Source organism: Sipha flava, unplaced genomic scaffold (genome assembly GCF_003268045.1).
Source record: "Sipha flava isolate LNK unplaced genomic scaffold, YSA_version1 106_pilon_pilon, whole genome shotgun sequence".
Classification (NCBI taxonomy): Eukaryota; Metazoa; Arthropoda; class Insecta; order Hemiptera; family Aphididae; genus Sipha; species Sipha flava.
The window spans coordinates 743,816-771,418 of record NW_020271721.1 but is presented as its reverse complement, the minus strand read 5'-3'; the positions used below and the strand labels follow the sequence as shown (position 1 = coordinate 771,418).

At 29.9% G+C, this 27,603-nt stretch overlaps 1 protein-coding gene across 3 annotated transcripts in view; it reads left to right on the top strand.

Annotated features, from left to right (window-relative positions):
* LOC112684747 (receptor-type tyrosine-protein phosphatase kappa) overlaps positions 1–27,603 on the top strand; it is a 154,975-nt gene that overhangs the window by 56,973 nt on the left and 70,399 nt on the right. For all 3 annotated transcript variants that reach the window (XM_025556411.1, XM_025556403.1, XM_025556419.1), the window contains one exon: positions 7,500–7,612. In XM_025556411.1, coding sequence (XP_025412196.1) covers positions 7,500–7,612 — 113 coding nt within the window. The remainder of the gene's footprint in view (positions 1–7,499; positions 7,613–27,603) is intronic.

Genomic DNA, 27,603 nt, shown 5'->3' with positions numbered 1-27,603 from the left:
ACACACACACACACACACACACACACACACACACACACACACTCGTACATAAATACACCCACTTCATTTTTAAACCAATACAATTTATTTTGTTCGAATCAAAAATATAAATAAAACCAAATCTGTCAAGAAATAAAATGATAAAAATGAAACCAAATGTAAACAGCTGAATAATAATAATATTCATATACATATGTTATATGTTATTTATATGTATATATGTGATGAAAAAGCAAGAAAACTACGCGCACATTTGTTGTTACAAATAATGATACGATAAAGCATTTTATCGCGATAATATGGTAAACATTTTTGCAATTTACGAGAAGGTTATTTATAAAGTCGATATATGAATTCCAGTTCCTTGAATATGCATGTGTACGTACACACATCATATTTCATTAGTATTGTAAACAAATAGGAAACTTAAATAATCATCTTGTTGATTGCAAGTGTGCACAAAATGTACGTGATAATTTCCGTCCCGCGTGTATTATTGTAAATATGAAAAGGAATTTTTAAAATACAAAACAAAAATAAAATATTTTTACCGAGCATATATACTTAAAAATGCCTTTTATATTCATACATATACACTCTTATAGGTGACACAGTAATAACTATAATAATAATAGTACGTTAATAATAATTACCCATGGCTTGATATTCATAAAAAAACGGCATTTGATTCTGGAAATTTTTTTCAGTAGGAGGAAAATTCTAAACATTATTTATTCAAGATACCATACGCAAGAATAAACTAATACTTGTTGTTAAAAAATGCCTAAGTTTGAAAAACTTTAAGCTAGACATTTTTTTTTTCACATTGAAATAAGATAGTTAAAATAATACCGTAGCTTAAACGATATGTTTTCTGAACATTTTTCGACAGTTATATATAATTTATTTTGATCGAAGATTTATGTGTTGAGATTGCATAAAAAAATAATCATTTTATTATCAAAAGTTCAGTCAGTAACAGATAATTAATTGTTAATAAATTATTTATCATATTCGAATAAACATACTTTATTTTGGTAAATCTTGTAATATTCAAGCTTAACAATGCCATGAAAGATGTAGGTGTATAACGATATTGATCGATTACATATAATGTTATTTATAATTAGTTTTACAAAAGAATATGAAAGATAAAAATAAAAATGGAGTACCAAACATCAAAATTTATTACGTCACGTCCTGCAGAAAGTTGTAATAAGAATATAAGAATTATCTCTGAAAGTATACATAGTATTATTAATAATTATAATACAAATGAAAATAAATACTTCAAACAAGATGTTTAGATTTAACAATGTTTTTTTTTCTTGAACCCAGAAACTAAAAAAACATAATTCTTTATCAAAATTAATGGGAAAAGTCAAATAATTGTTCGAGAGACATTTCAAAGTTTAAATTGACATTTAAGCGGATATTAAGTCTTACAACATTTGGTCAAAATTATGAATAATGGTTTGATATTAAGTTTTCGTTCATTTCGTCCAGTCCTTCACATTTTTCTTTTGAAAAGTTAAAACCTCGATGTTTTATATATTTTTACATCAGTCCAACATAACATAGATTATATGCACTCAGCCGTGTGTGGACAATTTTACTATATAATAACGTAGTCGCATCGATTGCGTGTAATACATGTACTATTATTGTATGCACAGTTGTAAGTGTGAGGGAAAGGATCATTAAAAAACTCAAGACATTGATTCATAGTACAAAAACAAGGACATCACAATTGTACGTATGCATAACCGTCTTGACAATTTTTAATTGCCGTTAATTGCCGCTTCCGGTCGCAATACGTCAATGTATTCGACCAGGTACCCATTAAGTACTAAAGTATAACGATTACCTGATTTTTTTCACTTTAGTTGTACAGTAAAAAAGTTGGAATTTTCGTCACAGTCCGAGTCCCTGTCACTTGCTACGGAACACGGCTCGCGCACCCCGCATATCGTCCCGCCACGTAAGACCGTCATCCGTCACAGGATTATAATACAATGTTGGTGGTTTTGTATAATTATCTAAAATACGCATTTTAATCGACAGATTTTTTTTTTTTTTTTTTAATGTTTTTGTTATGCTACTCTCAAAACTTTTGGTTTTATTTTTCCGTTTCGTTTAGTTTCGTTTAGTTCATGGAGCCGAGAGGATAATACGATTATTATAACAGGCTTTACCTTCGTCTTTATTGTTATATTAATCATCATCATTCGACGGAACAATAATTCTAATCAATAAACAGTATTCCGATTTCGTTCGACGTCCTGACCACGACGGATATATTATACACTTGTAGCGGTACACACGTGCACAAGGGGGAACAGTGTGGTGACCATTTTCAGTATTCTCACGATCTCACCGAGCACAACACGCTCGCTGTTGTTGCAGGGACAAAAACGTTGCGGAAAACCAGCACAAGACTCGCGGCGGCGTTACGATACAACACGGTGCCTATATTGTTAAAGGAGCACACCAGACACAAAAAAAATTCTTTAAATTTTCTTTAAATGTTAAATTATTCTAGCTACGGCTAGCTACCTATATGAAATGATTTGGTGAAAATCCGATGCATAAAAAATTATCACTCTAAGAGTTCGGCACCCGTTACATTAGTGTAAACTACGACGCGCGTATACTACACGATCACGTACGTATCGCTACTCCGCCGATCGTTCTACACGCCCTTGTCTGGGGTTTTTTCGTTTAAGGCTCATCTCGCAAAAATTTGATTATAACGACTATAAGATCATAACGCCCCTAGTGCACACATAAAACTCGAAATTGACGCGCGATTACGTCACGATCCACGTGCACGGCGCGCGGTGTAGTTCGCAAAATATTATTGTAATAATATTACACCGCCAGGACGATGCGTCGGCGAGGCAGGTTTTCGGAACGGAAATAAACGTAATGATATGTGTGCACAGGTATTATTCACCTGCGCACCCATACGAACGGTTTTCTCGTTCCACCAGTGTTATTAAATTTTTCAATACCTTGCATACTTTCGCTTTACATTCTGTTCGTCACGCGGCGTTTTCGGTACACCAATTAAATACTTGATTTTTAAGAAGTTTTAAAATTCAAAACTTATAACGATGTACAGCGATGTACAAACGAAACAAAATACCTAAATGCAAACAAGACTATAACGTTATAGTACGTACGTAAGAGACAATAGTTCTGTTGGGAAAAGATGCAAGCGCTAATTGTGACATGAACGTTTGATGTCATTTTATGCCACTTTCATGAAATATTCATACGTATTTACGTCGTTGAACTACCTACGTATACCGTATCACAGTTATAGATTATTAATATTTAGGTTTTGTGAGCGAGAAAAAAAAAGGTTTACGGATCATGATGTGAACTTTGTTTTGAAAACAATAAAATGTGGCAACCCTGAGCGTATACATGTATATTATTGTACACGCGTTCGCGTTCGTATAATTTAATATAATATACAATACATATACACTTTGTTTCCAAAGAGATCATACGAATTTACACTTTGCCGACGTCGAAGTAAAATGTAAAATGTAAAAATGTAGGTATTTTATAATTTTTTGAAAACTTACCCTTAAAACAAAATTATAGACTCGCCGATGTATAAAAATGCACATGCACACACATACACATATATGTATATTCGTATACCGAGAAAAAATTTAATTATTTTTGATAATGATTCCCCAAAGAAATTTGAAAAGAGTATATTTTCATAAATAAAACCCACCAACGGATGAGATAATCATGAAAACCCCCGATTCGGGATAATCTGTAAAATTACTTTCGTGTGATTGTAGATGATATTTCTACGATGAACTCAAAAATGATTTATTATAATATACATGAGATGAAGGACTTTTATTGTACTTAAATGTATCAGTGTAATGTATCACATTGCACACGATTTATCACTTCTCTAACGACAATGTTAAACATTTAATCAATTTTTTTCTAAGAATTGTACTGAATATTCAATGTTTTCCTTTTACGGCAAGTAAAACTTATTTCCCCCTCCCATATTCTCTCATTTTGCTATCACCAATCGTTTTTTTTCGAGCTTAAAATTGGAAATATTACTTTAAAATTATTTTCATTGACTATATTTCCATATAACACATACAATGTTACATATATATATATATACATATATTCAATGGTATCTTTTGTGGAATTATTGAATTTTATTGTAGAATTGTTCAATTTGTAAGAATATTTTTACAACAAGCTCGAGTGAATAGAGTATAATCTTGAAAAATACTAAAACATGTATGATTTATTCAACTGAGCGATACGTAATTTGGTTGCAACAAAAAGTAATATTAACGCTTATTATATGTAATCTTATTGATCTTCGGTGTACCTGCTTAATCGGCGAAACAAAACCCAAATATTTTATCAAAATAAATCTTCGTCTCTCAGGTGATTATTCAACTGGTATTATAATATATTAAGGAAGTGATACCGAACTTGCGGAATGCACAATGGATAAATGCATACATTATAATATGCCCCAACCCAGAATAGTTGTAATTTCATTAATATACATCCTGCTTTTATCCGTCACCTGCTGAGTACAATTATTACCTTCAGGAGTCCCGGCCCCGTGTTATATCGTGTCATATATCGGTCAAGTCACGTATATAAATCTATTTTAAGCTGCAAGTATATATTTGTTTACTTATTTTTCTTTTGTTCTATGATTGTTATTAATATTATTACGATATATTTACCCGATGAGTTAGCTATCTCGGGAGTGCTTCATCAACAGCTGCTGGAGCAATTACGAAGCACCCGTGGGTTTATATTGCGGCGCCGACGTTTCGAGAGGTCCTGAAAATTTATGCAATTATAATGTTCACATCGGCTCGTCCGTATGCACGCATATATTATATTTCGGGGAAAATCTATACGTTCGCAGATATCTATATACCTATACATGTATATAAGAGTTTTGCATTTTAAGTGCTAATATGTAAATCGTACCATTCAATACCAGTTCCTATACATTATACGTATATTGTAATTACTGATTAGTATGTTATTACGACTATTAGTATTATTATTATTATGGTTAATATTAGTGGTATATTGCATTATTTTCGTTGTCCCGATTCCGAGATTAACGTAGGGGTACTAAAGAATAATAACTACAGTATAATACGTATTTTGATTAGAAAATAATGAAAACAATTATGATCAGCATGTATTACTCCTTGCAGCATCGCCACTATGACTAATTGTATGGACATCGGTCTTGATGTGTACTACGAGAAATCAACGCACCGAATGATAATGATTATTATTTATAAAAAAAATGTGAAATATAATAAATGATTTTGTTTTACTCTCTAAAAATTTAACGCATAACACAATATTTGACTTGGTTCTGTATTTATATGATATTTTGAATTACATATTGGTAATTATATTTAATATCCATATAATACTATATCGTGGAAGTGGCTATGTTTTAAAAAAAATGTTTTCACTTTAGTATATGCATAAAGATATACACTGACAATTAGTGACGCAATTCGTTACACAGAGTTTTTAAACTTTTCTTTAATAAAGTTAATGGTGTTAATTAACCCAAGATCAGCTCCTAATGCGTTTATTATATAAAATTATTTAACCTTTATAATGCATATTTTATACTTAATTATGTGTGTATATGTTTTGAAAATGCATTTTGAAACTTATGATGTTGTTAAAAAATTTCTTTCATTCTCCACATAATCTATCAGCCATGAAAAGTGGTATATTTTCTTTTTTCGCTTAATCCTCAAAAATCATAAAAAAACTAAAATACCAAATACCATTCTAAGGTGGAAATATGGACGTATATATACATATAATGTTAAGAACTTAACTATTGGTCCCAAAACAATAGGCACTAAACAATATCAGTGTTGAAGGAAATTTGGTTTTTCTCTCCGGAGTCTATTGTTTTGGTATAATTTCTGAAGCACTTATTATTATTATTTCTACACTGTTTACCGCCGTTGTGGTAATCCACCGTCTATTCACATATTTTACAATAACAAATTCACGATTCCGTCATGAATGATTTGCTGTCATTACTAATTGGTCTGATCTCTATAAGCATATACAAAAAAAATTAAACGCAACGTTAATCAGCGCGGGTCAATGTGTGGCACTGCGAATGACGGCGAGTACGTCAAATGTTGACAAATACGGGAACATGTTTTGAAAAAACATATATTATAATATTATAAAAAAATACATTATTGTTCAGTTCGTTTCGAACCCAGATTTTTGAGTCAACGAAAACAGTTGACCCTAAAGAAAAAAAGAAAATCGTGAGCATTTTGTTTAAATATGGTTTGTGTCATACACTCGACCGTGCGATGTTATAAGCGTTAGTTTTTTCTAACTAACCTTAAAAAAAAAAAGGTTGTTGGGTACAAGTACATGTAAGTTCCGTGCCACGATAACTGAACCTAATTCAAGAAAAATGTCGCCCTCCTCCCGACGCAAAGGGATCATCCTTCAGACTTTCACCCTCGCGGCGAGCAATAGAACGCGCACCGTCGTCACCAAATGCGATTCATCCCTTCAGCGTTGCAAACATCGTGATGACCACATGCGACATGGATACGCGTCAAGTATTGCTTGTCGTACGCGAAACCCATTTCCTAGACGAACACGCAATCGAAATGGATACCGGATTAGGTTTCGATTCGCAATGCCCGACCACGTTTTGCAATCGGGTGATAAGTTTTATCGGTTTCGCGCGGATGGACGCGTGTAGTGCTCGTATACCAAACGTTTTGCTGTAAACGGAAAACTGTCGATTTCGGGGCAAAAATAAATACCAATACTAAAAATTAATTAGCAATACCGCCGATCGGTACAATGTTAATGATGTTGACGACGCGCGAAACCATGGCATCAAACGTGTTAAATATTTTGAATTAAATAATATGGTCAACTTTTAGTAATTTTACTTAGATTATTAAAAAACTTTTGGCTCCTCAGTGTTAATGGCACCCGGTGCACACACACCTCTCGCACGATCCTAGGTACAGCTCTGACTACTTATAATTAACAATAAATGCGGTCGATTTAAACATTTTGCATACGGCACGATCTCGTTTTTTTTTTTTTTTATTTTTTTTTTTTTATTTTCATAAACATTAAAATTTAAATTATAAGCAAAAGTAAATCGAATAATTAAAATGTCTTTTTTTTTTTAAATTATTATAAAAAAAAGTACAGATTGATGAGAAACGAAACAAAATTCAATTAACTTTTTTCGACTTTAATTTATCTTCCATTCAAACGTTTCGATTCGTTTTACGAAATAAATTGTTTCAAAACATACCATGATATGTATACCACGGTTCATTGAAATAAACAATTTATTTCATTTGCACCCAAATATTACATTGTATTGTATTTGAATGCATATTTTATAATAATTACAATATTATTGTGTTGTGTGTTCACAGCTGTTGGGCCTAATGGAGTGATATCTGGAGACAAAAAAATCCCAAAAGAGTGTTTTGTCAAACATTGCGACCAGAGGAGGAAATATCCGGTGCTGTACAAATTAGAGTTTCAGGTAATTATTATTGAAATATTCACTTTTTATGTATTTGTTTTGACGCGCGTCACAATGACGTCCACTAATGTGTTATTTCTGCTGATGTATGTAGTGGACATAATTCAGTGAAATTAAAAAAACCTTATATTCGTACAATGTTACGTATAAACATTAAATTCGTAATTTGCTGGTATTTTTCTCTTTTTTTTTTCATTATAACTAACATGCGTGTAATAAATTAAACAAAGGTATAATAATATAATATTAATGTATAATCAATTATATCAAAGGAGTTTTAATAAACAGGGAGAATTGGAGGGATGTTGTTGTTACGGCAATGGATCTTAATGGTCTTAAAGACGTCTTAAGAGAAAAAGAAGAATCAATTATATTGGTAACGGTAAATATTTATTCATTTTCAAGCTCAAACGCGTAATGATTTTTTTTTATATTCATTTTTAAATTGGGTTATAAGCTAACTAAAATATTTATAATTAGTGATACATACAATAGTTTATTTCTAAATTCGGTTATACATATAGTTTTGTTTATGTTGTCTAAAATTGGGCTTATAGCTTCAAAGAGGTTGTCAGTTTGTCCCAGGCTTTTCCTAGTTACCACGCAAAGTGGATTCCGTATTATTGTAAACGGGATTATGATCGGTACATCTGAGTTGATAAATATTTTAATAAAATTCGATATACGTAATATATAGGATTAAATGTCTTGTAAATGTTTACACACCGCGTAATCAACAGAAATCGCATTTCGCATCACAAATCATCCCATTACGTGTAGGCGCACAACGGTCGTCGGCAAAACATATTAGTCGTACAAGATAATGCTAAAAACAACGCTGATCGACGGTTATTCGCATTTGGTTAAATTTTAATTGTCATTCGTTACCGTATACGATGATAATGGTAAGTTGATTTGTATAATATTCTAATATATTTGAAGACACGTACATTACATCAGTTTCAATGTTTTTTTAAATAAAGGCCTAATTCATAATAATATTTACTTATTTATTTATTTATTTATTGAATAAAATAACAATTTTACATAAAACAAATTATCTTTATGACTAAACGGAATTGGTTTCCTTCAAGCCAGTGGCTGTGCGGATATGAGAGTTTTAATACATTAATTAAATATCTATGATAATATATGCCGTATTGTTCGTTGACGTTTACATTAAACACCTACATATTGTACAATACCCTGTTGAACTGGTAAATCATTTTTGCAAACAATATCTGAATTTTTTTTTTCACAATAATATACGTTTATTGTATCAATAAAACCATAGACAAAACGATTATTGAACCCGAAGTTAATTATTCGATGGTGGTTAGGCAGTTACAGTTGGTATCTTTTATACAGTTGGTTTTAGAAAAAAAAATAGCGTCTGTGCAGATTGCGTTCATCGTGGTGTAATTCGAGAACTTAGACCATCTGCACAAATTTATCAACATATTACTTTAAAATGTCACTCTCGCATTGAAGTATACAGATAATCTTACGTGGTATATATGCGCCTGGTAACCATTCTTCTTTGTAGGAATCGGCCGTCAAAATATTATACTGACAAACATATTTTTGTTTTTATAGCACATACCGTAATATCATCTCTGACAATCCGTAATTAAGTTTTGTCATTCTGTATCTAATACCACTAGAATCACTTTATTATCGAACCGGTTTTCCACTCTAAACTGAGATCATCCTATCACTTACCAGACCTTTGTGTGTTGCGCCAATGCACCCAGGGCCGTCCCGAAGATTAAAATCAAGGGGAGTGAATAATATGAAAAATGCCGACTACAATTTTTTTACTCAATGTATGTAGTATAATTAACTATATGTAGTCGTATTTTTACTTTTTAACATGTATATATGTGTCAATGTCACACGTTCTTAAAATTGTCAATTTAATTATATATATAAACTCGTATATAATAATATTTTATATTGTATAATAAGTAGTTCTATACATTTTATTCTTGTATACGTATTACGAAATATGTAATATTTGTTTTCCGTAAGTAAAATTAGGTCCTTCTAGGCTATAATGAAACAAGTCCGACCGCTGGTGTTTTCTTGGGGGGGATGAGACCTCCCCAAGAACCCTCTTCGGGATGGCCTTGAAATACCATCTTTCCGCCACGCAAAAAGAGCCCAAAAGAGTCATATCATTTTTGTTTCGTCCGCGATGCTTGATTTCGAATAAATGTCCTTGACATTCTATTGTTTCTATGGGTCCATACGGTTAGATAAAGTTGTAAATGATTAATGATCTATGACAAATCAAGTAATTCGAGCCTAGATTAAGCATTCACGTCGGGTTTGTCGAAAAATACTTCGTTTATTCAAATTCCTCTATTAAAAATGACTGACTATGAGTAAAGTTTATAGTGTATAACATAACATATTGAAAAAGTTTTTACGTACCAAAATGTAAACATAATTATTTTAATTTTTTTACTATAATTGGATGAATATATATGTAACATAAGTACTATATTTTTATACTTATATGTGAGTAATAAAAATATACATCTCATTATTGTATACAATTATTAATGAGTAAACTAATATTGCTTACGATTTATGTGACAAACCGTTCGGATAACCTTATAATATTAAAATATTATTCTGTAATTCATAAAAAAAAAAATTTAAACCTTGTATTATCAGGATTATATATAAAGGTTCATATATAAATAATTTTGTGAAATTTCTTTAGTTAATTTTATAATTTATACGACGTATTTTTGATAAAACAAAATTTTGGTTTTCAATTTACCCCTCTTGTCCTACTGCATAAAAGCTTACATGTTTTCTACTCAAGACTAAGTACCTACCGCTAAAGAAAAATACACCAAGTTAAATAAATCTTCGTAATTAGTTTGATAAGGCATGTAGGAAAATGAACACATTAGCTTAAAACTCGAAAACAGATTTTGATATTAACTTTTCTCCACCAGAGTATATAGTGATGCTTATTTTTCATCGTGGTTTCCGCTGAAAATTCTTAATCGCGACTTATTACTAATATTACAAGCAATAAACTTGAAATAATTTCTTGTTGTAGCATATAGTGCTTATACGTAGATAAAGCGCTTGTGATGGTAATGAACCAGTATAATGTGACCTATGTACACTCATTAGATGCAGTATATGTGACCTATATTATGTTTAGTGATTTATATTAAGAATGAAACATATAGAAATGTGAAATATCAAGATTTTTCAAAATTTAAAACACAGGGTTTTAAATAAAACCAATCGTGACGATTTTATAGAAGAAAAAACTCAAACAAACATAATTATACATATTTTTCTTCCTATTTATACCAACTGCTCTTGTATCAAGTCTGCATTTTGAATCTAAATAAATCTAAAAGTCAATATAATGAGCCAAAGGAAAATTGGACTTTTATCAATGTTGGTCACAACTAACTACTTAGTGTGCCGAGATAAAGAAAAAAATGGAAAACGCAATAACTTTTAAAAGAAACAATCTTATCGATAATTTTTTCATAAAAATTATATGAAAAAAATATTAATTTTCTTGTTTCAAACGGAAAACATGTTATCTAAATATTGTCGAGTTTATTAAAAGAAAACACTGATCTTGATATTGATTTGATTATTTTCGTCGAAATTATTGATTTTAAAAAATACGGTTTTTTTTTTATTTTTTTTTTTTTAATATTTATCAAAGAATTATTTTCTTGTGGTTTGAAAAAAATGTTTCAAAATACGAGCATCAATGCCAAATTGAAATTTCACTACAAACAATAATATTCACTCAAAGTTACAGAGTGTTAAGTAATTGTACACAATATTATGAAAAGCTTAAGACAAAACGGCTAAACGATTAGATTCTAGAAAACTTTTTGAATTATTTATAATACAATTTTTACGATATATATATTAATAATAATTGTTTCCAGCTCTACGTTTAATTCCACTATGATGATGTTATTTATAATTTTCATTTTTTATTAACATTTTTCTTTTTCGATTAACTTAATATAACTAATACGCAAAATTAAATAAACTATAATCATTTATATTATCAAGTACGTCTGAAAAAAAACATCAAACTCTATTTATTATATTGTGAATACATTTAAGCCTTAATATAATTTTCAACTCACTTATTAAACTTTAAGAGTATTTTTTTCTATTTATTTACAATATAAATTAATTCAATATTTTATTTAAGACACTAGAAATGTATGTTATTCTAATACAAGTAAATTTAAATTTAAAATATTTTATTTAAAATAAAATATTTACCACCTGTAATTTTTTTTTTATTTAAATAAGGCTTCAATTATGAGATTTTTAGTAAATTGTGATGTTAAGATGTGAACCTAAGGAAAGGGAGTAACATAATGTGAGATAATTCACACAATACTAATTTTCTTTAAATTAAATGAATAATGGTATAAGCAGTTTATAAGTTTTTCTCTAAATTAATTTTATTGAAAAATTTAAAAATATTGACAGTGTTCCTTGATTGAGGGCTTTTTCTGTCGATGATGGATTGTTGAGAAGGTTACGTGATGAAAAGTATTTTGGGTAGTCAATGATTATATGTACGATTATGATAGGAATTTTGCATATGTCACACGCAGGTTTGGGTTCCTTGGTGATGAGGTATGCGTGCGTGATTTGAGAGTGACCTATTTTGATTCTGTTAACTATTTGTTAATCTGTAATTCTATTTTATACAATAAGTAAATTATATGAAATATAAATACAAAACAAACATGAAGTACATAAGGAGAGACACATTATTGTGAATAGTAATCTCATAACTGAACAAGCAATAAGTTAATACTATAATTTAAAAATGAAAAATGTTATTACTATACTATTTTATGTACTTAAAATATTTGAATATCACTTTTAATTTATTAACAGGTATTTGTTTATCATTTTATCGTTTGATCAATGGGGGGTTTACTGAAATATCAAAATAGGTAAAAAAATTGTTATTAATATGTTTTCTTACAAATAAAGTTGACCAGTGCCACTTTTATATCCAATGATTGAATACTTGTTTAAAATAATAATCGATTACTTTAAGAAAAACATAAAAAGTAGTAGACGTCATTATTTTTTCGATAATATTGTATCTATATTCTATGTTATTTCTACAAAATGCATGAGGATTGAACGATTACAATAAAAAGCATAATTATTCTTACAATAATTGTAATTTAATTATTAAATTGTGCTTTTCATGTTTTTTATGTTTCGTGTTCATAAAAAGTCAAGGTAATAGACAATAAGTTTAAAATGAAACCTGTCGACAACTATTAGTCAATATAACAAAAATGCTTCTTTCAAATTGTTACACATAAAACCCGAACAGTTGTTATAATTATGCCTAATTTTTTCTTATTTCTTTAGTGTTCATAAAGTTCATAAAAATCTTAAAGCTACCTAAATATTATAATATATTAAATGTGACATAAAAATGTATTTAAAGTCTACAAAATCTCGGAGGTCCGTAATAAAATTAATTTTCCTTTTATTATCTAAATTAATGAATGTTAATTAAAAAAGACAAGTTAAATCATATGTATATATATGATTTAAGTTTTTATTACAGAAGCTAAAAGTTAGCTTGTATTCATATTATTTGCTTTGATTTTTTTTTCAAAGCTTAAATGTTCAATCATAGTTTAATTTTTATTAATTATTAAAAAATAGAAATTACATAAATTTCTTGAAATATTTTTTATTTAAATTCGAATAGAGATAATTATTACTCGTCATTAACATAATGGTATATTTTTTAATGACATAAGTCTAAATATTAATTTATGATCTCTCGTAAAAGATGTTTCAATCAAGTTATTTTAATCTAATAAATACTCCATCAAGTCAAATTCTATAATATTTTGAATACACAGAGTGTTTCTGGAATGGATAAAGACACTAGTATACGCGTACTCACGATGATGTCTCACAGAATTTTGCAAAAAATACAACTTAAGTGTTTATTTTTACATTTAAGGTAATGTACTAAAATAAATTGAATAAACCAAGATTTTGGAGATTGAAAAAAAATTGAAAAAAATCTACTTTGAGCTTACTATCACAGCAAGTACACGTATACTAGTGTCCTCGTCCATTCCAGAAACACCCTGTATATAAAAAAATAGTTCAGCAAAAAAAAACAATACATTCTTTTTTCAGGTGTACAACTTTACTCGATATTTATGATGCTACAGGTTACTGATTTCTTGTACAGTTTTTTCTGATACTTTTTTGTTGTATTTATTTTGGAAACTTCAATCTGAGATTACACGAAAACATTTGAATGTTGGGTTGAATATTTTAAACGAGTTGGTCATAAATAAATTGAACTTGGTTTCGTAACTTCTCAACCAATGTGATACCGAAATTTTTTGAATATGTCATAAAATCCATTGACGTTATACCGACTACTTTAAAGAATAACAACTATAATTGTAACTTAAATTTTGTCATTAATAATTTAATGGAAAAATGTCTGCACGAACTAAATACCATTTAAATGCACCATATCCAACTTGCAGTATTACTATCGTTATGAAATAAATGTTCACAAGATACAAACTTAGATTAGTGTGTAAAATATATTTTATCCTGTAGCTGTTACTAATATTTGAATGCATTTGAATCTTATATAGAATATTCAACTTTTATAAATTTACATCCAAATTATAAATATATAAGCTAGGGTGACAAGATGTCTCTTTAAAACGGGATTGTCCCTTTTTTGATCATCACGTCCCGTTATCCCAACAAATTTCGAATGGAACGCTTTTTATCCTGTTTTTAGAAGATTGTACCGTTTTAATCCCGTTATTGCCATATTATTTATTATATAAGTTATTAATGCTTACAACTAAAATATCTATGTATGAAAAAATATAAAACAGTTTTACTCGTGAAACCAAAGTTAGAAATAACAGATAAAAGTTTTCGTGGAACGAGCATCAAGTCCCGATGCCGACGAACTATAAAATTACCGATTTAATAATTTAATAATAATTAAAATAAAATATTTTATTATTTAGATTATTTTACTAAAAAAGGATAAAGTAAAAATAAAATAATTGTTTATGATATGACAGAGATTTGGACTTTATTTCTCGAGATTTGTGTGCATATGTGTGATGTATTTGGATGAGGTTTTTTGTTTAAGGGGGGGGGGGGAAGTAACAGCTGTCCCGTTTTTTTTTATTTTCTTAATATGGTCACCCTAATGTAAGCCATGACATTATCTGTTTAATATTTAATAAGAAAATATGTTTATCGAAGAGGGTGGCTAATTTTTTAAAATAAAATAATGAACTGTAGTCACAGTATTAATACTAAACTGTAGTCAGAAACGTATTCAGATATTTGGCGCTCGAATGCTAACGTTTTTCCGTCTCCTCACTCCCCCCCCCTAACAAAAATTATTTTACTATTTCCACCTACTGAGCGTGTCGGAGCTTATTTTCCAGTAACCACCCGTAGGCCGTATAACAGCCTTTACGATATCGTTATATTTTCAAGTGCTTTCTAACTTACGAGTATTTGTTACATTTTTGATTTTAATGTATTCACTTTTTGTATTCTCTGGTGGAACAGTTCCCATTGATTATTCAATCAAAAATTTCCATTTAATAATTTTTAGTTGTTAGAAAAAGAAAGCACAGTTTAAACATAAACATTATGTTATCTTTATAAATTAGTCTAAAATAGCTTTATTTTTTATTATTATTACAAAACAACATTTCCAGTTAACATATTTTTTTTACGAGTTTTAAAGGAACTATACTCATTGATTATATCATCATACTGTAAAATTTTTGTGATGTCTGATTCAATATTTAATAGAGCCATACTGTTTAGTCATTCATCGGTTATTCTCAACCACAAGTAACCTATTTACGTTTTGTATGAGAGGTTTTTCGTCGACAATTTTTGTCTCTCCTTCCATGAATATTTCCAATCTTAGAATATTATCTTAGATAAAAAAAAAAATTAACCAATTTATATTATTGACATCAACATTAAATGGGCTGTGTAAAAATCTGATGTCGCCTCTAAGACAATTCTGCCCGGGTTAACTAACCCCCTCTAGCTCCCCTTTCTAAATACATCAATGACTATAGTAAGTGTTTCATCTAAAGTAAGATACTTCCAAAACAAATACTTTGCACTCTCGTTTCAATTTAACTTTAAAATATATGAACTAAACTTGAAATATCTCGGTATACTATTATGAATCCAATAAATAAAACCACTTTCTGTCAATCCGTTTTCATGTAAAATAATTATAGCGCATAATGGTTCCTTGATCGAGAATTTAATTTACCTATTGTTAGTAAAAGTAACATCAAGCAGCAGTTTAACATCAGCAATTTGAACCAAACACAGGAGAATTGACATGTAGTTAACACCATGAATGGGTCGAGTTAATCGTTTTGAAACACATGGTCAATAGCAGTAATCATCCCAATATAATTATACAATATTACAGTAAACGAATACGTCAAAAATCGCTGTCGCGAGTTTATTGTTATTCGAACTAATTAAATGTTTGTCTGATTTATTACTATAGCGAGAATTTTTAACATCGCTGTATGCAGTGATATAGCCATGATTTTAAGATGTGATGGTGGCTAAACATTTATTCGGGCAGGTTAGGTTAGAGAAGATTTGAAAGTTTACCCTTCAATCATAATCGTTACAACACAGCATAGTTAAGATACACGCAAATGTTTGAATACGTAAAATAAAATGTTACATAAATTAATTTTGTCTTTCTGTGCACCACCTGCGCAAGTCATTTATGACTTTTGGACCTATAGGTAAAAGAATCGTATAATTTCTTAATAGTTTTTGTTCTCAAGTCTTGTAAACATGAATATAACATTAATATTAATAGTATTACATTTCCGTCAACTTCAATTTTATTTTTTAATCCTATGGATTTTTCCGAGACCCGGGACCCCCTCCCCACGTAAATACGCCACTGAGTAATATAATCGCGTTATGACGTAGTACACTTATCGTACAGTCAGTACTTACCATCCATGCTTGATGAACTATTACAACGCACGTTCACACCGGAACAGACTCGTTAAATAAATATTCATGGTTTTATCTGAACCAGCTTCGGCACGCAACGACAACATAATATGTGCACCGGGATCAGAGAAAATGCTACTCCATTATCAGTCATTCCTAATGGCCATCGCTCAGTGCCGGAACATTAATGCACGAACCGCATTGACGGTCGTCACAACCGTACGTCACGTATCCCCGAACGCGTTGAACGTAACGTACGCGCACACTATGACTACTGCGCGACACCGTCGTAAAGTTATAAATGATTTCGATGGAATCGCCGAGTTGTTTTGTGAGAAAAAAAAAAGAAGCGTAAGTAGCAAGTTAAGTAATTGACACTGTACATTCGCATATCAATGTATTTATAAGTTGTACATAAACCGTACATGATCAGGAATATACGGAGGGAAGAGCTTTCATCAATAAGCGCAGGAAAAACATTGCGCGAAACGCGATTTTAGACAAACAGTTTAAAAAAATGTTAAGAGTTTAAATTTCGATAAATTAAGCATTTCAAAATTTCCACCGGTCATTTTTTTAATTTTGAATTAGCCGCTATTGCATAAATTTTATGTTTAAGATATTTAAACATTACACTTACATTTGAATGCAAATACTGGTATTTCACTGAATATCATAAAATATTTGTTATTGTTCGTGTTACGTTTTACAATTATTTGGAATAGTAGTATAAATATTAATTATTCATAAGTTTCATTGAAATATAAATAATGTTTCTAATTAACACGGGAAAGTCTTATTATATCTTATTTTATAAGTTTAAGTATAGATACTTCATCTAAACATATATGGAGATATGTGGTTAGTTACTAAAACTGATGCTATTTAAAAGGCATGGGTTACTCATGTAACTAATGTAACTAATATAACAAAAACACATTCTCGTATCTTCGCTTAACTATTCTTTAAACTATTTGTCTATGTACAACGAAACTATGTAAATAAATATTTGTCTTCGCAATATTTTAATAAACGAGTGGGTTAAATTTTCTTGTTATAATAAAATAATGAATACTAATGGACTGCGGTTTTGTAATCAATTATGTTGGATAATTTTTATTTTTATCGATCGAAAAACGTCAATATTGCGTTTCTAATACGTTATTACTGTTTGTATACATAATAACTTATACAATATCATTAAAATTACCTTTCTTTTTTGTAAATTTAATTTAATATTATGTACTTAATTAATATTATAACCTACTTGTATCCTTATTTTAACAATGTTAATTATATATTTTATTGTCACTGTACTTGAGCCCACCTGAGCATTTACATCAAATAAATAAATAAATAAATATGTATACCGAATATACTCGCTTTGTATAAAGTTTATGAGATTTATTTATCTCGTTAAGTTATTGTTTATTCAGTACAATTAAAATCAAACCGATAATATGTTAGTACATAAATTAATATAATTTAAGTAAAATGTGTTTTCATCATTTGAAGGATGGTTATTTCATTGAAATAATGAATTTCTATGTTTATATACTTAAGCTCTCGTTCATAATAATATGTTCTATTCAACAAAACTTTCCACAAACTGATGTATCATAATTATATGTCGAATTCTAATCAAGTGTTCGTTATAAATGTACATCGATGTATTCTGAGGATTATTCATCCCACTCGATGTGTTATTTATTTGTTTTTTACATTAATAAAATTTAATAACAGTGCAAATATAATGAATATGGTGCATATATATATATATATATATATATAAAAACAACTATTAGTAGGTAAATGTATTGAAATAGGAAAATATTTAAATAATTATCTAAGTAATGACACACTACTATTCATCCTTTATTAATGCATTGATAATTTATTGACTTTTCATCCACATTAACACACATAGTAGGTTACTAATTGGTCATCTCTACATTTTATTTAGTTACGTTGAATAGGCATACATAGTTTTAGACAATTTTTCCCGAAAGAAAATTTACCAACCGACAAACACGTTTACGCCCGAAAACCATCTCAGCGGCCGGTCAAATGGAAAATAAAATACAACAATGTTTCCCAACGAAAATTATACTACCAATTAAATAATTAGATTCACCGTCCTTTCAAATACCCAAACATTTATTTTTTTCTAATTGTCTATAGACCGTTTTAAATGGAAAACATTTGACAAGTAATGTATACAATAATTAATTAAATTTTGATAATTTTTTTTTTTTTACTTGTTTTTTTTTTTTCTAGGCAGTTCAATTGAACTGCCTGGAGTGCTTACGTGTTCGGCGCCACTGAAATACCAAATAACCAGTGGTGTTCCCATAAGGTGTACTACATGTATGCCGTATACTCTTAACATTAATTTGAAAACTCTCAAATCTCAAGCACTTCGCGGCAAAAGTATTAAATGTTATCTGTTTTACAGATTTTAATTTTGACATTATTTTGTAACAGACATTCAGTTTTCCTTCAAGCGATTAATGTATTTCTATAAAGTGATTGTTGACGATGTACCATATATTTACGATGTTATAAATTTATTCAAATAATTTTAAAACAAAATAAAAATATACACATTTCAATTTGTTGTTAATATTTATAACTCTTTTTGACCACCATCGTCGAATTCATATGAATTTCTATGTTCAGATACTTCTTGACGTAGTATACTCTCAACTGTATCGATGGGAAAATTACTTAACATAACACATCGGAAGCAATATGTACGAAGAATTAAGAATGGCACTGATAGATTATCGCGTAACGTAATCACGATGGTTGTGTTATACGCAGTGACATAATTTGGGTAGAGGGGTAAGGGACAACTCATGAATTTGCCACAGCCTGTGGCGATGCGGGTTTTATTGAACCAGATGCTTTATGACTAAAATGGAGTGGATAGGTGGTGTTGTATGACAGAAAAGTTCAATACATAATTTGCACATGTGACGTAAAATATTACTGTACATTATTTGGTTTGAACACGTTAATTCTAATATTTATTTATCTATAAGTACAGTTGAATTGTAACTTGTGAATTGTGACTTGGGATTGGTATTCAACGCACGTAACTGCTTCATTTGAAATAAACTTTGCACCGTCACTGGCCACAGTCTAGAGTTAAGCTATTCTGAAGTCAGCACGTTATCAAAATATGAATACGTCTTTTATAAGACTATTGGCATGTTGTAAATCAGAAAAATGTGACGTGTACTATACGGTTACAAAGTACAAATCGTTATTAGACTATTTTGAAGTCCTTTTCACCTCTCCCCCAAGTTAATGCACACTTTGGTAAATCGAGCAGCCGAGTCGACAATTCTGTACGAGAATGCCGACTGCCCTAATCTATGAAAAACTGAAACGACGCCACCGATCATACGTATATGTGTATGAGACATTCGATCGAGTAGGCTGTAACACGATTGTGCCTGTCCTACCTTTTTACATGAAAAAAACACAACACGATTGCGCCCAGCAAAGTAGTTCGATAGTGCTCTGTGAAATATAAGGTCTTGCCTTTCTAACAATTTTCAAATATACTATTTAAAAATACAGTTGAAGTATAAAACTCAAAGTTTAAGTTAGATTAGATTATCATTTTAACAATTTTCCTTCTCAATTTTACAGGCTTAGGACTGATAATTTTCTGTGCTACGTAGTTCTTGTCTAATTATTTTATTCGATCTCGTAAATAAGTCGTTTTCAGATTTCCTTTTTATTCTGGAATTTATTATTTGTCAACTATGTTTTCTGATATGATGATAATCTAACTTAACTTAAACTTCGAGTTTTACTCTCCGATTGCATTATTAAATAGAATATTTGAAAATTGTTAGAAAGACCTTATATTTCACGGAGCGCCATCGAGCTAATTTGCTGGGCGCAGTCGTGTTGCGTTTTTTGCAGGTAAAAAGGTAAAACCTGGTGCTATCGAGCTAGTTACCAGAGTGCAATTATGTTGTTTTTTTTTCATGTACAAAGGTAGGACGGGCGCAATCGTGTTATACCGATCGAGTACACGACTTGTACGGCACACGCATCACAAAGTAGTGGCTACCACGTGTTACCGTATGGATATACATACGTGCAAATGAAAATATCCAAGTTCGCCGATACAATAATCTACGTGCGGTTCAACCCTCATAATCGGAAAGTAATCGATCCGCGACGCGTTTAAGGCAGATTCAAACGTTTCGTCGGTATCGTGTACGGGTATAGTAGTCGTGTTATATAATAATAATTGGTATGTTATACGTATGGAAAGAAATCAGCGGCGCCGGAATAAAACGTTTTAGATAGGGCACGCTTAAAAGATTATGAGGCACCATCAACATCACGACTGGATTAGGAGCCTAATGATTGTATTTTCCTAATAGGAAAAATATTGCCCAATAAATAATATAAATCGATTATTTTACCGGACGGTAGAGTAACGAGTTTATTAATAAACATTTCTTTTTTTGTAGTTCGCTGTAATTATTATTACGAAAATATTACGAGGCAGGTTACCTGCATCCCTGTACGAGTTTAGGATATGGTACCGCTGCCGGTCAACGATATTTGTCGAGCGAACATTTATGTTATAAATTACGGTGAATTTTGATCATTAGAAAAAATAACAAGTCAAATCAAGGCAACGGGCGTTTCGGACTGCGATGCGTGCATGTTTGTTCGTATGAAAGAAAAATTGTTATTTTTTTTTTCGTTAAAGCAAGTATTTGACATGACAACACACACACACACACACACACACGCATTACAAAACCGTAAAATACGATAGTTGTAATAATAATAATAAGTTGAGCCACATATAAGTGGTGTAGAAGTCACGATTCCTGTGTGCTTGTGCAGGATAAAGCTGGACTCTAGAACGGAGAAGGACATAGAGGAAAAAATATATGTGTAAAGGTATAATGTCGACATGATGATAATATGATATTATCATGTTATTTTCATTTCCTTTTCACGTGATTTCCTTTGACCCTTGCGTCTTGAGATTGCGGTTTTCACCGAAGTAGGTTAATATTGCATTCGGTTTTCTATAATATCATTCTACGCCGCATACATAATATTATTATTGCTCCTTCCGGCTCTCAATCACATCGTAAGAGGCCAGACAGATATATTATTCTTATGTTATTATCACTTTACGTATTCCGTAAATATAATATACATAAAAACAATGTAATAATAATTAGAGACGTTACTGGTAGAAAATTTATTATAAACCGGATACTGAGCATTGGTCGAGTAAAAATTTCAATATTACACCAAGTACCGAATTAGGCCCGAATCTTAATTATAACACTAAGTACTTATCTAATAACGGTGTACACACACTTATTAAATCATATGCATGTGCTACGCCGAATTCGTGAAATATACGATTTCATGAAATCAGCAACGCCGTTACTGAATTCGCGTATATTTGAAAATTACAAGGACGTAAGACTGCAGGTTCCACGAGTCATGAAAAAAGTCTGCCTAATATATGAAATCGACGATTAGGTTTTTGACGATTTTACAAAATCAGCAAGTTACACGATTCCGGCGTAACTTATATTCGTACGTCGAGTCGTCAAGTGAATATCTACAACACACACATGTATCACCTTTATACACGATATGTAGATATCATTTCACAACGTATTGCCGTTAATATATGCGAAATATGTCGGAATTATATAATATATGGATTGTGAGTCTGCGACACATGGTACGGCGCAGAAACCATCTAACTCCTATTGTGCACCGCAATCGTAATAATATGCACAGTAGCGGCCGAATAATATAATGTCCCATATTCTAATATTGATATTCGCTAACGGGCGTACACAATTAAATGTTTGATATAAAAAAATATAATTTCAAATATTAATTTATATACATTTAAAACTAAATTAAAACTCGATAACTTCATTTATAATCAGCACTAGGTAATTATTTAACAACTGTTTTTACGTATTAACCAACATTTTCGTGTTTTTCAATTTTTTTTATATATTGTTGTGTAGTTTTCACAATTGTGATACTGTAAAACTTTCGGACGTTTTTAAATAAATAAATAAAAAACGATTCGATCTCTGTTCGGTGTCAATACGAATACGTTAGCTTGATGATTCGGTTTTCCGAGGAATATATTTATACACTTGGCCGCTGAAATAAATTATAAGACGTTCGAAGTCGTTGCGAGAAACGCAAACAATCTGAGTTCGTTTCTTATGTAAAACGTTATAGTTTATTATTCGATTTACCGTGGCGATAGCCAAATGAGATCTGCCCGCAAAATAAACAAACTGTAACAGATAAAATCGACCTAGTTTTATACGACCTTGATTAAACTTGGCAATTCGTTATTTTTCTCGTGATTCTAATTTTGACCAAATTTTATTTTACTTTAATGCCACTATAATGCCTTCACCTAGTCGTAATTTATAACCACTGCGCGTCAGCGTCGAATTACTTAATCTGAACTATATAAAATTTATATATATTTAAAAATATATATATAAACTAGCTGATCCGACAAACGTTGTTTTGTCATATAAATTACTTCTAGAGAATACTTTGGTAGAAAAAAATAACAAATTTAATATAGATGTGTAAGAATGTGGTATATAGTGAAAGAGGTATGGAGTGCTATAACGGTGACGAAATATAAAAATGAAAAAACATCAAACATTTATTTTTTTAATAATTTATTAAAATTGATCCTTTAAAAAGATATATATCGCTAATTATGACAATATTAGTAAAAACAATATCAATCCCTTAATGTAACAAAGTGTATATTATTTTTTGTTATCCCATCTTTCACAAACACAAACAAACTGGATGGTTCGAGAGCAAGCCACGTATAATTATCCGTGTGAAAAACATGATGTGTTCAAATCTAAGCCACAGACATCGTTTGGCCTCGAGACTTATTGATAGTCATTACAAATGCCAATCTAATTAGAAATTGAAGACGTTTAAATTGTATTGGCGCATCTTCGCGGTAATAATATACTTTCACCTCGGAATTTATATTTAAAATGATAACATTTTTCATTAATTTTTTAATGACTAATCGCATGCCGTTGCACAACCGTGGTGGGTTCAAATTATGAAGCAAAATAACTAGAGATCCAACCTTCAGTTGTAAATTAAGCGATAGCATGCCTGGTAAATCCAATGAGTTTAAAAACTCTGTTGGATAATTTACAGCTTCAGTAGCATTGCAAACTGTATCAATAGATTTGTATGACACCAAGTGTCCTGGTAACAAATGTTGTCTCTTAAGATTTAATTCGTTGACGTCCAAATTTTTTGCTGTTAAAATTGCTCTTTCTGTCAGTCATTCATGATTTGTGTATTGTCGTGTACATTAGGAAATATCTGGTCAATGAGAGCATCTTGCGAATCTATGATTGTGCAGAAGTCGGTCGGTAATTTTATGCATCCCGTTTCATATGTAATAACTTTTCCATTACCGATATCTAATAATTGTTTTGAGAATCTTCCGCACGCAGCTTTTTTTGATTGAATCGCAAGTATTCGCTTTCTTTACATACATGTCAATCATGAATTGTTGACAAAGCTCACAACATTGTAGAATAACGTTATCCTGATCGCGTCTAATCATCAACCGATATGCATAATAATCCTTCGAACTAACATTCTTGTTTGTTTTGGTACCTGTTGCAGGATCTTGCTGTTTATTATTTATGCAATACCCGTCATTTAATAACAAACATAAAATAATAGTTTTTAAATAGTTTTTAATAGTTTTTTAATAGTTTCATTTAATAATTAATTTGAAATTGCGTAGTTATCGACCGGGTCAAAAATTATTAAATTAATCTACGATTTATTAAATAATAGCACTTAAGAGTATAAAAAATAGATGAAAACCTATTCGCAGATCTACCAAATGTAAATACGAAATTTCATTAAAATCTATTAAGCCGTTTTGGAGGAGTACCTATGGTCACAAACATTACGACACGAGATTTTTATATATATATAGATAATATTTTGATATTATATTAAGTATTAATAAAATATTAAAAATAGTAAGTAGTCCTTTAAATCACTGAAATGCACTATTTAGCCCATAGTCCTTAAATTTTGAAGCCAGAACGGAGAATGAAATGTATTATGCATTTAATTACAGTGAAGTTATTGGAGTATATAGAATCAATGTGAGGGAGTTTGGTATGAAAAGAGGAAAAATTATTTTTAAAGGTTGTCTTTTACAGTGATTTCTAAAGTAATCTCAAGGGTTCCGCAAGATTTATGTGAATCTAATGAGTAATAATTGCAATAAACAATCATAATGAACTAATTTTAAAATACTTTTTGGAATATTGGTTATTCGATAAATAATTGAAAAATTAGGATTAATTTGTAGTTAGAGATAGGGGTTCCACGTAACACAAACTATTTCATAAAGATTCTGTTTTTGTAAGATATTGGGAACCACTTGTCTATTATATGAGAGAGTTAAAAAATTGAATAGTTAGAGTAGGAAGTCGCAACGTCCAGCTCCACAGATGACGAGGGAACATGAAGAACTATCGTTCAATCCTGAATTTTACGCATGATTCGGCAGTAAATTATGGTCCATTCGCAGCCTACAACAACACCCAATTACAGATCGGCTTACTCTTAAATTCTGAAATCATGGATGAGACGGTATATAGGGGAAGATTTCTTTAAAGGTAGAGTCGTATAAAGATACCGAAATTAAACGTCAGAACTTAGTTTCTTCCCTTAACTCCCTGAATGTTCCATTTAATCTCTACTCCATTCTAAATTATAACTCTGAACGGGTCATTATCATTATTATTTCTTTTATTCAGGAAGCTAGCTTTATCATCTGATTGTTTTTTTTTATGTACTTTAAATTTTTATTTTTATTTATATTTTACTTTAAATTATATATTATTCAATTTGTCTTTTTTTATTGGTTGCTAATATTTTAATATTTTGTAATTGTTAAACTAAATTTATTAATAAAAGCTAATAAAAAAAAAAAAGATACCAATAATGATTCCGATTTTTAACCAACAACGTGAAATTGCGTAGCTAAACTTTTGAAAAAAACTGAAAACGCTCATTCGATCATTAAAAAAATTGACAAAGTGTCGCAATCGACTAAAATTTACAATTTATTTGGCACGTAATGTTATACCGATTGACGGCGTACAATGCTCCGAATAAACAAGCGAATATTTGTTTTATGAAGACGTCATCTTATCCTAATATTAATCAATTTAATGAGTCTATTACGCCGATAATGTTCGTGTTATTATAATAATTCTCATATTAGTAGGCTACAAATAACAGAAAACAAATTTTTGGCTCAATATTAGCTTACTCATAATTCTCGTAAAAACATATTTTTATGTTTTTTTTTTTAACTTATATCAACGTCCATACGCATACCATGCCGCATTCATATAATTTATAAAACAATAAATATTATCACTAAGGCCCTTAGAAAATAATATTTTTTATCCGTACTAATATTGTAAGTGTATGGAATTTCATTTAGAATAGTTTTCATTGTAAAATGTGTAGATCCTAAATACGTCTCGATCTCAACATAAGAAAATTCTGCAGTGTAATATTTATAAATTTATAATAAATATTTTGATTGACTTTCGAGACACTTATGTTAATTTTTTTTCTTTGATAACAAATCGAGCAATGATTAAAAAAGAATAAAGCATTAATGATATTGTATTGGTATTTATGTATATATATACATATTAAAAGATAATTTAAATGCATTATTGATTTACTCTGTTTATTGTTATTTCATTTCCTCTTAAAGGTTTAATTGTTCGTAACTCATTGAAAATTAAAATGATCATTGGACATTGTTTGTATTTTTTATGTATAACTTGATATCTTTTAAAAAATTACTAATATTATACAAAAAGTGTGTAATAAGTGTAAATAAATAATTAGAAAATCTATCTAAAACTTTTCTTTCATTAATATAAATTACAAGTCTTCTGCATCACAATAACATTAAAAACATTATTATATTTTGAATTATATTTTCACGTATCAAGGAAAATATTTATATATATATATTTATAGGTATGAGTTTCATGGGAAATTCTGAAATAGGTTTTCTTATTTTAATTACATAAATTTGTTACTGTCTTTAAAACGATTATCATAATATACAAACTGATAAGTCTTTGCGTATTTATCAAAAGTATTATTTATTTGTTTTTACCCCATAGCCTAATATAATGGGTCATTTGGTTCGTTATTCATACTATGTAGACAGATCCTCTTCCTCTAATATTTTTTCACCACACTGAACAAACTATATACATTTTCACTTGAAAACCTGACTTTGAGCAACAACGATTTGGAACTGTTCCAATTGACCACACCACTTTACAATCAATTGATATAAATTAAAAAACATAAACACACTAACATTCTGGGGATTCGCTTCTGGCATTTTAATATCTATGCCCAATACCTATGCACATGAAATCTCGATGATTTTTCTTGTTCCACGACCACTCTCGTCGATAAGCGATGTAATAATGTATATTGAATTGAAAATACTAAACGAATCTGAGACATATAAATATTATAAAAATTATAAACATCATGAGTTTTAAAAAATAATGTCAAACCACTTATTTCATCCGATTCGTTTATGTTTTCGAAAACAATTATTTTAACATTGAACCAATCATACTCTTTACTTAACGTTAGGAATGTTCAAACATTTCTAAGTTGGACATCATTTTTTTTTTTTCTACATATGTATTTATGCTATATATTCACATACATATTTAAATATGCATTATAACTGTAAATGGTTGATTAATAAAACTTTTAGAAGCGTTATAAATTTTTATAAT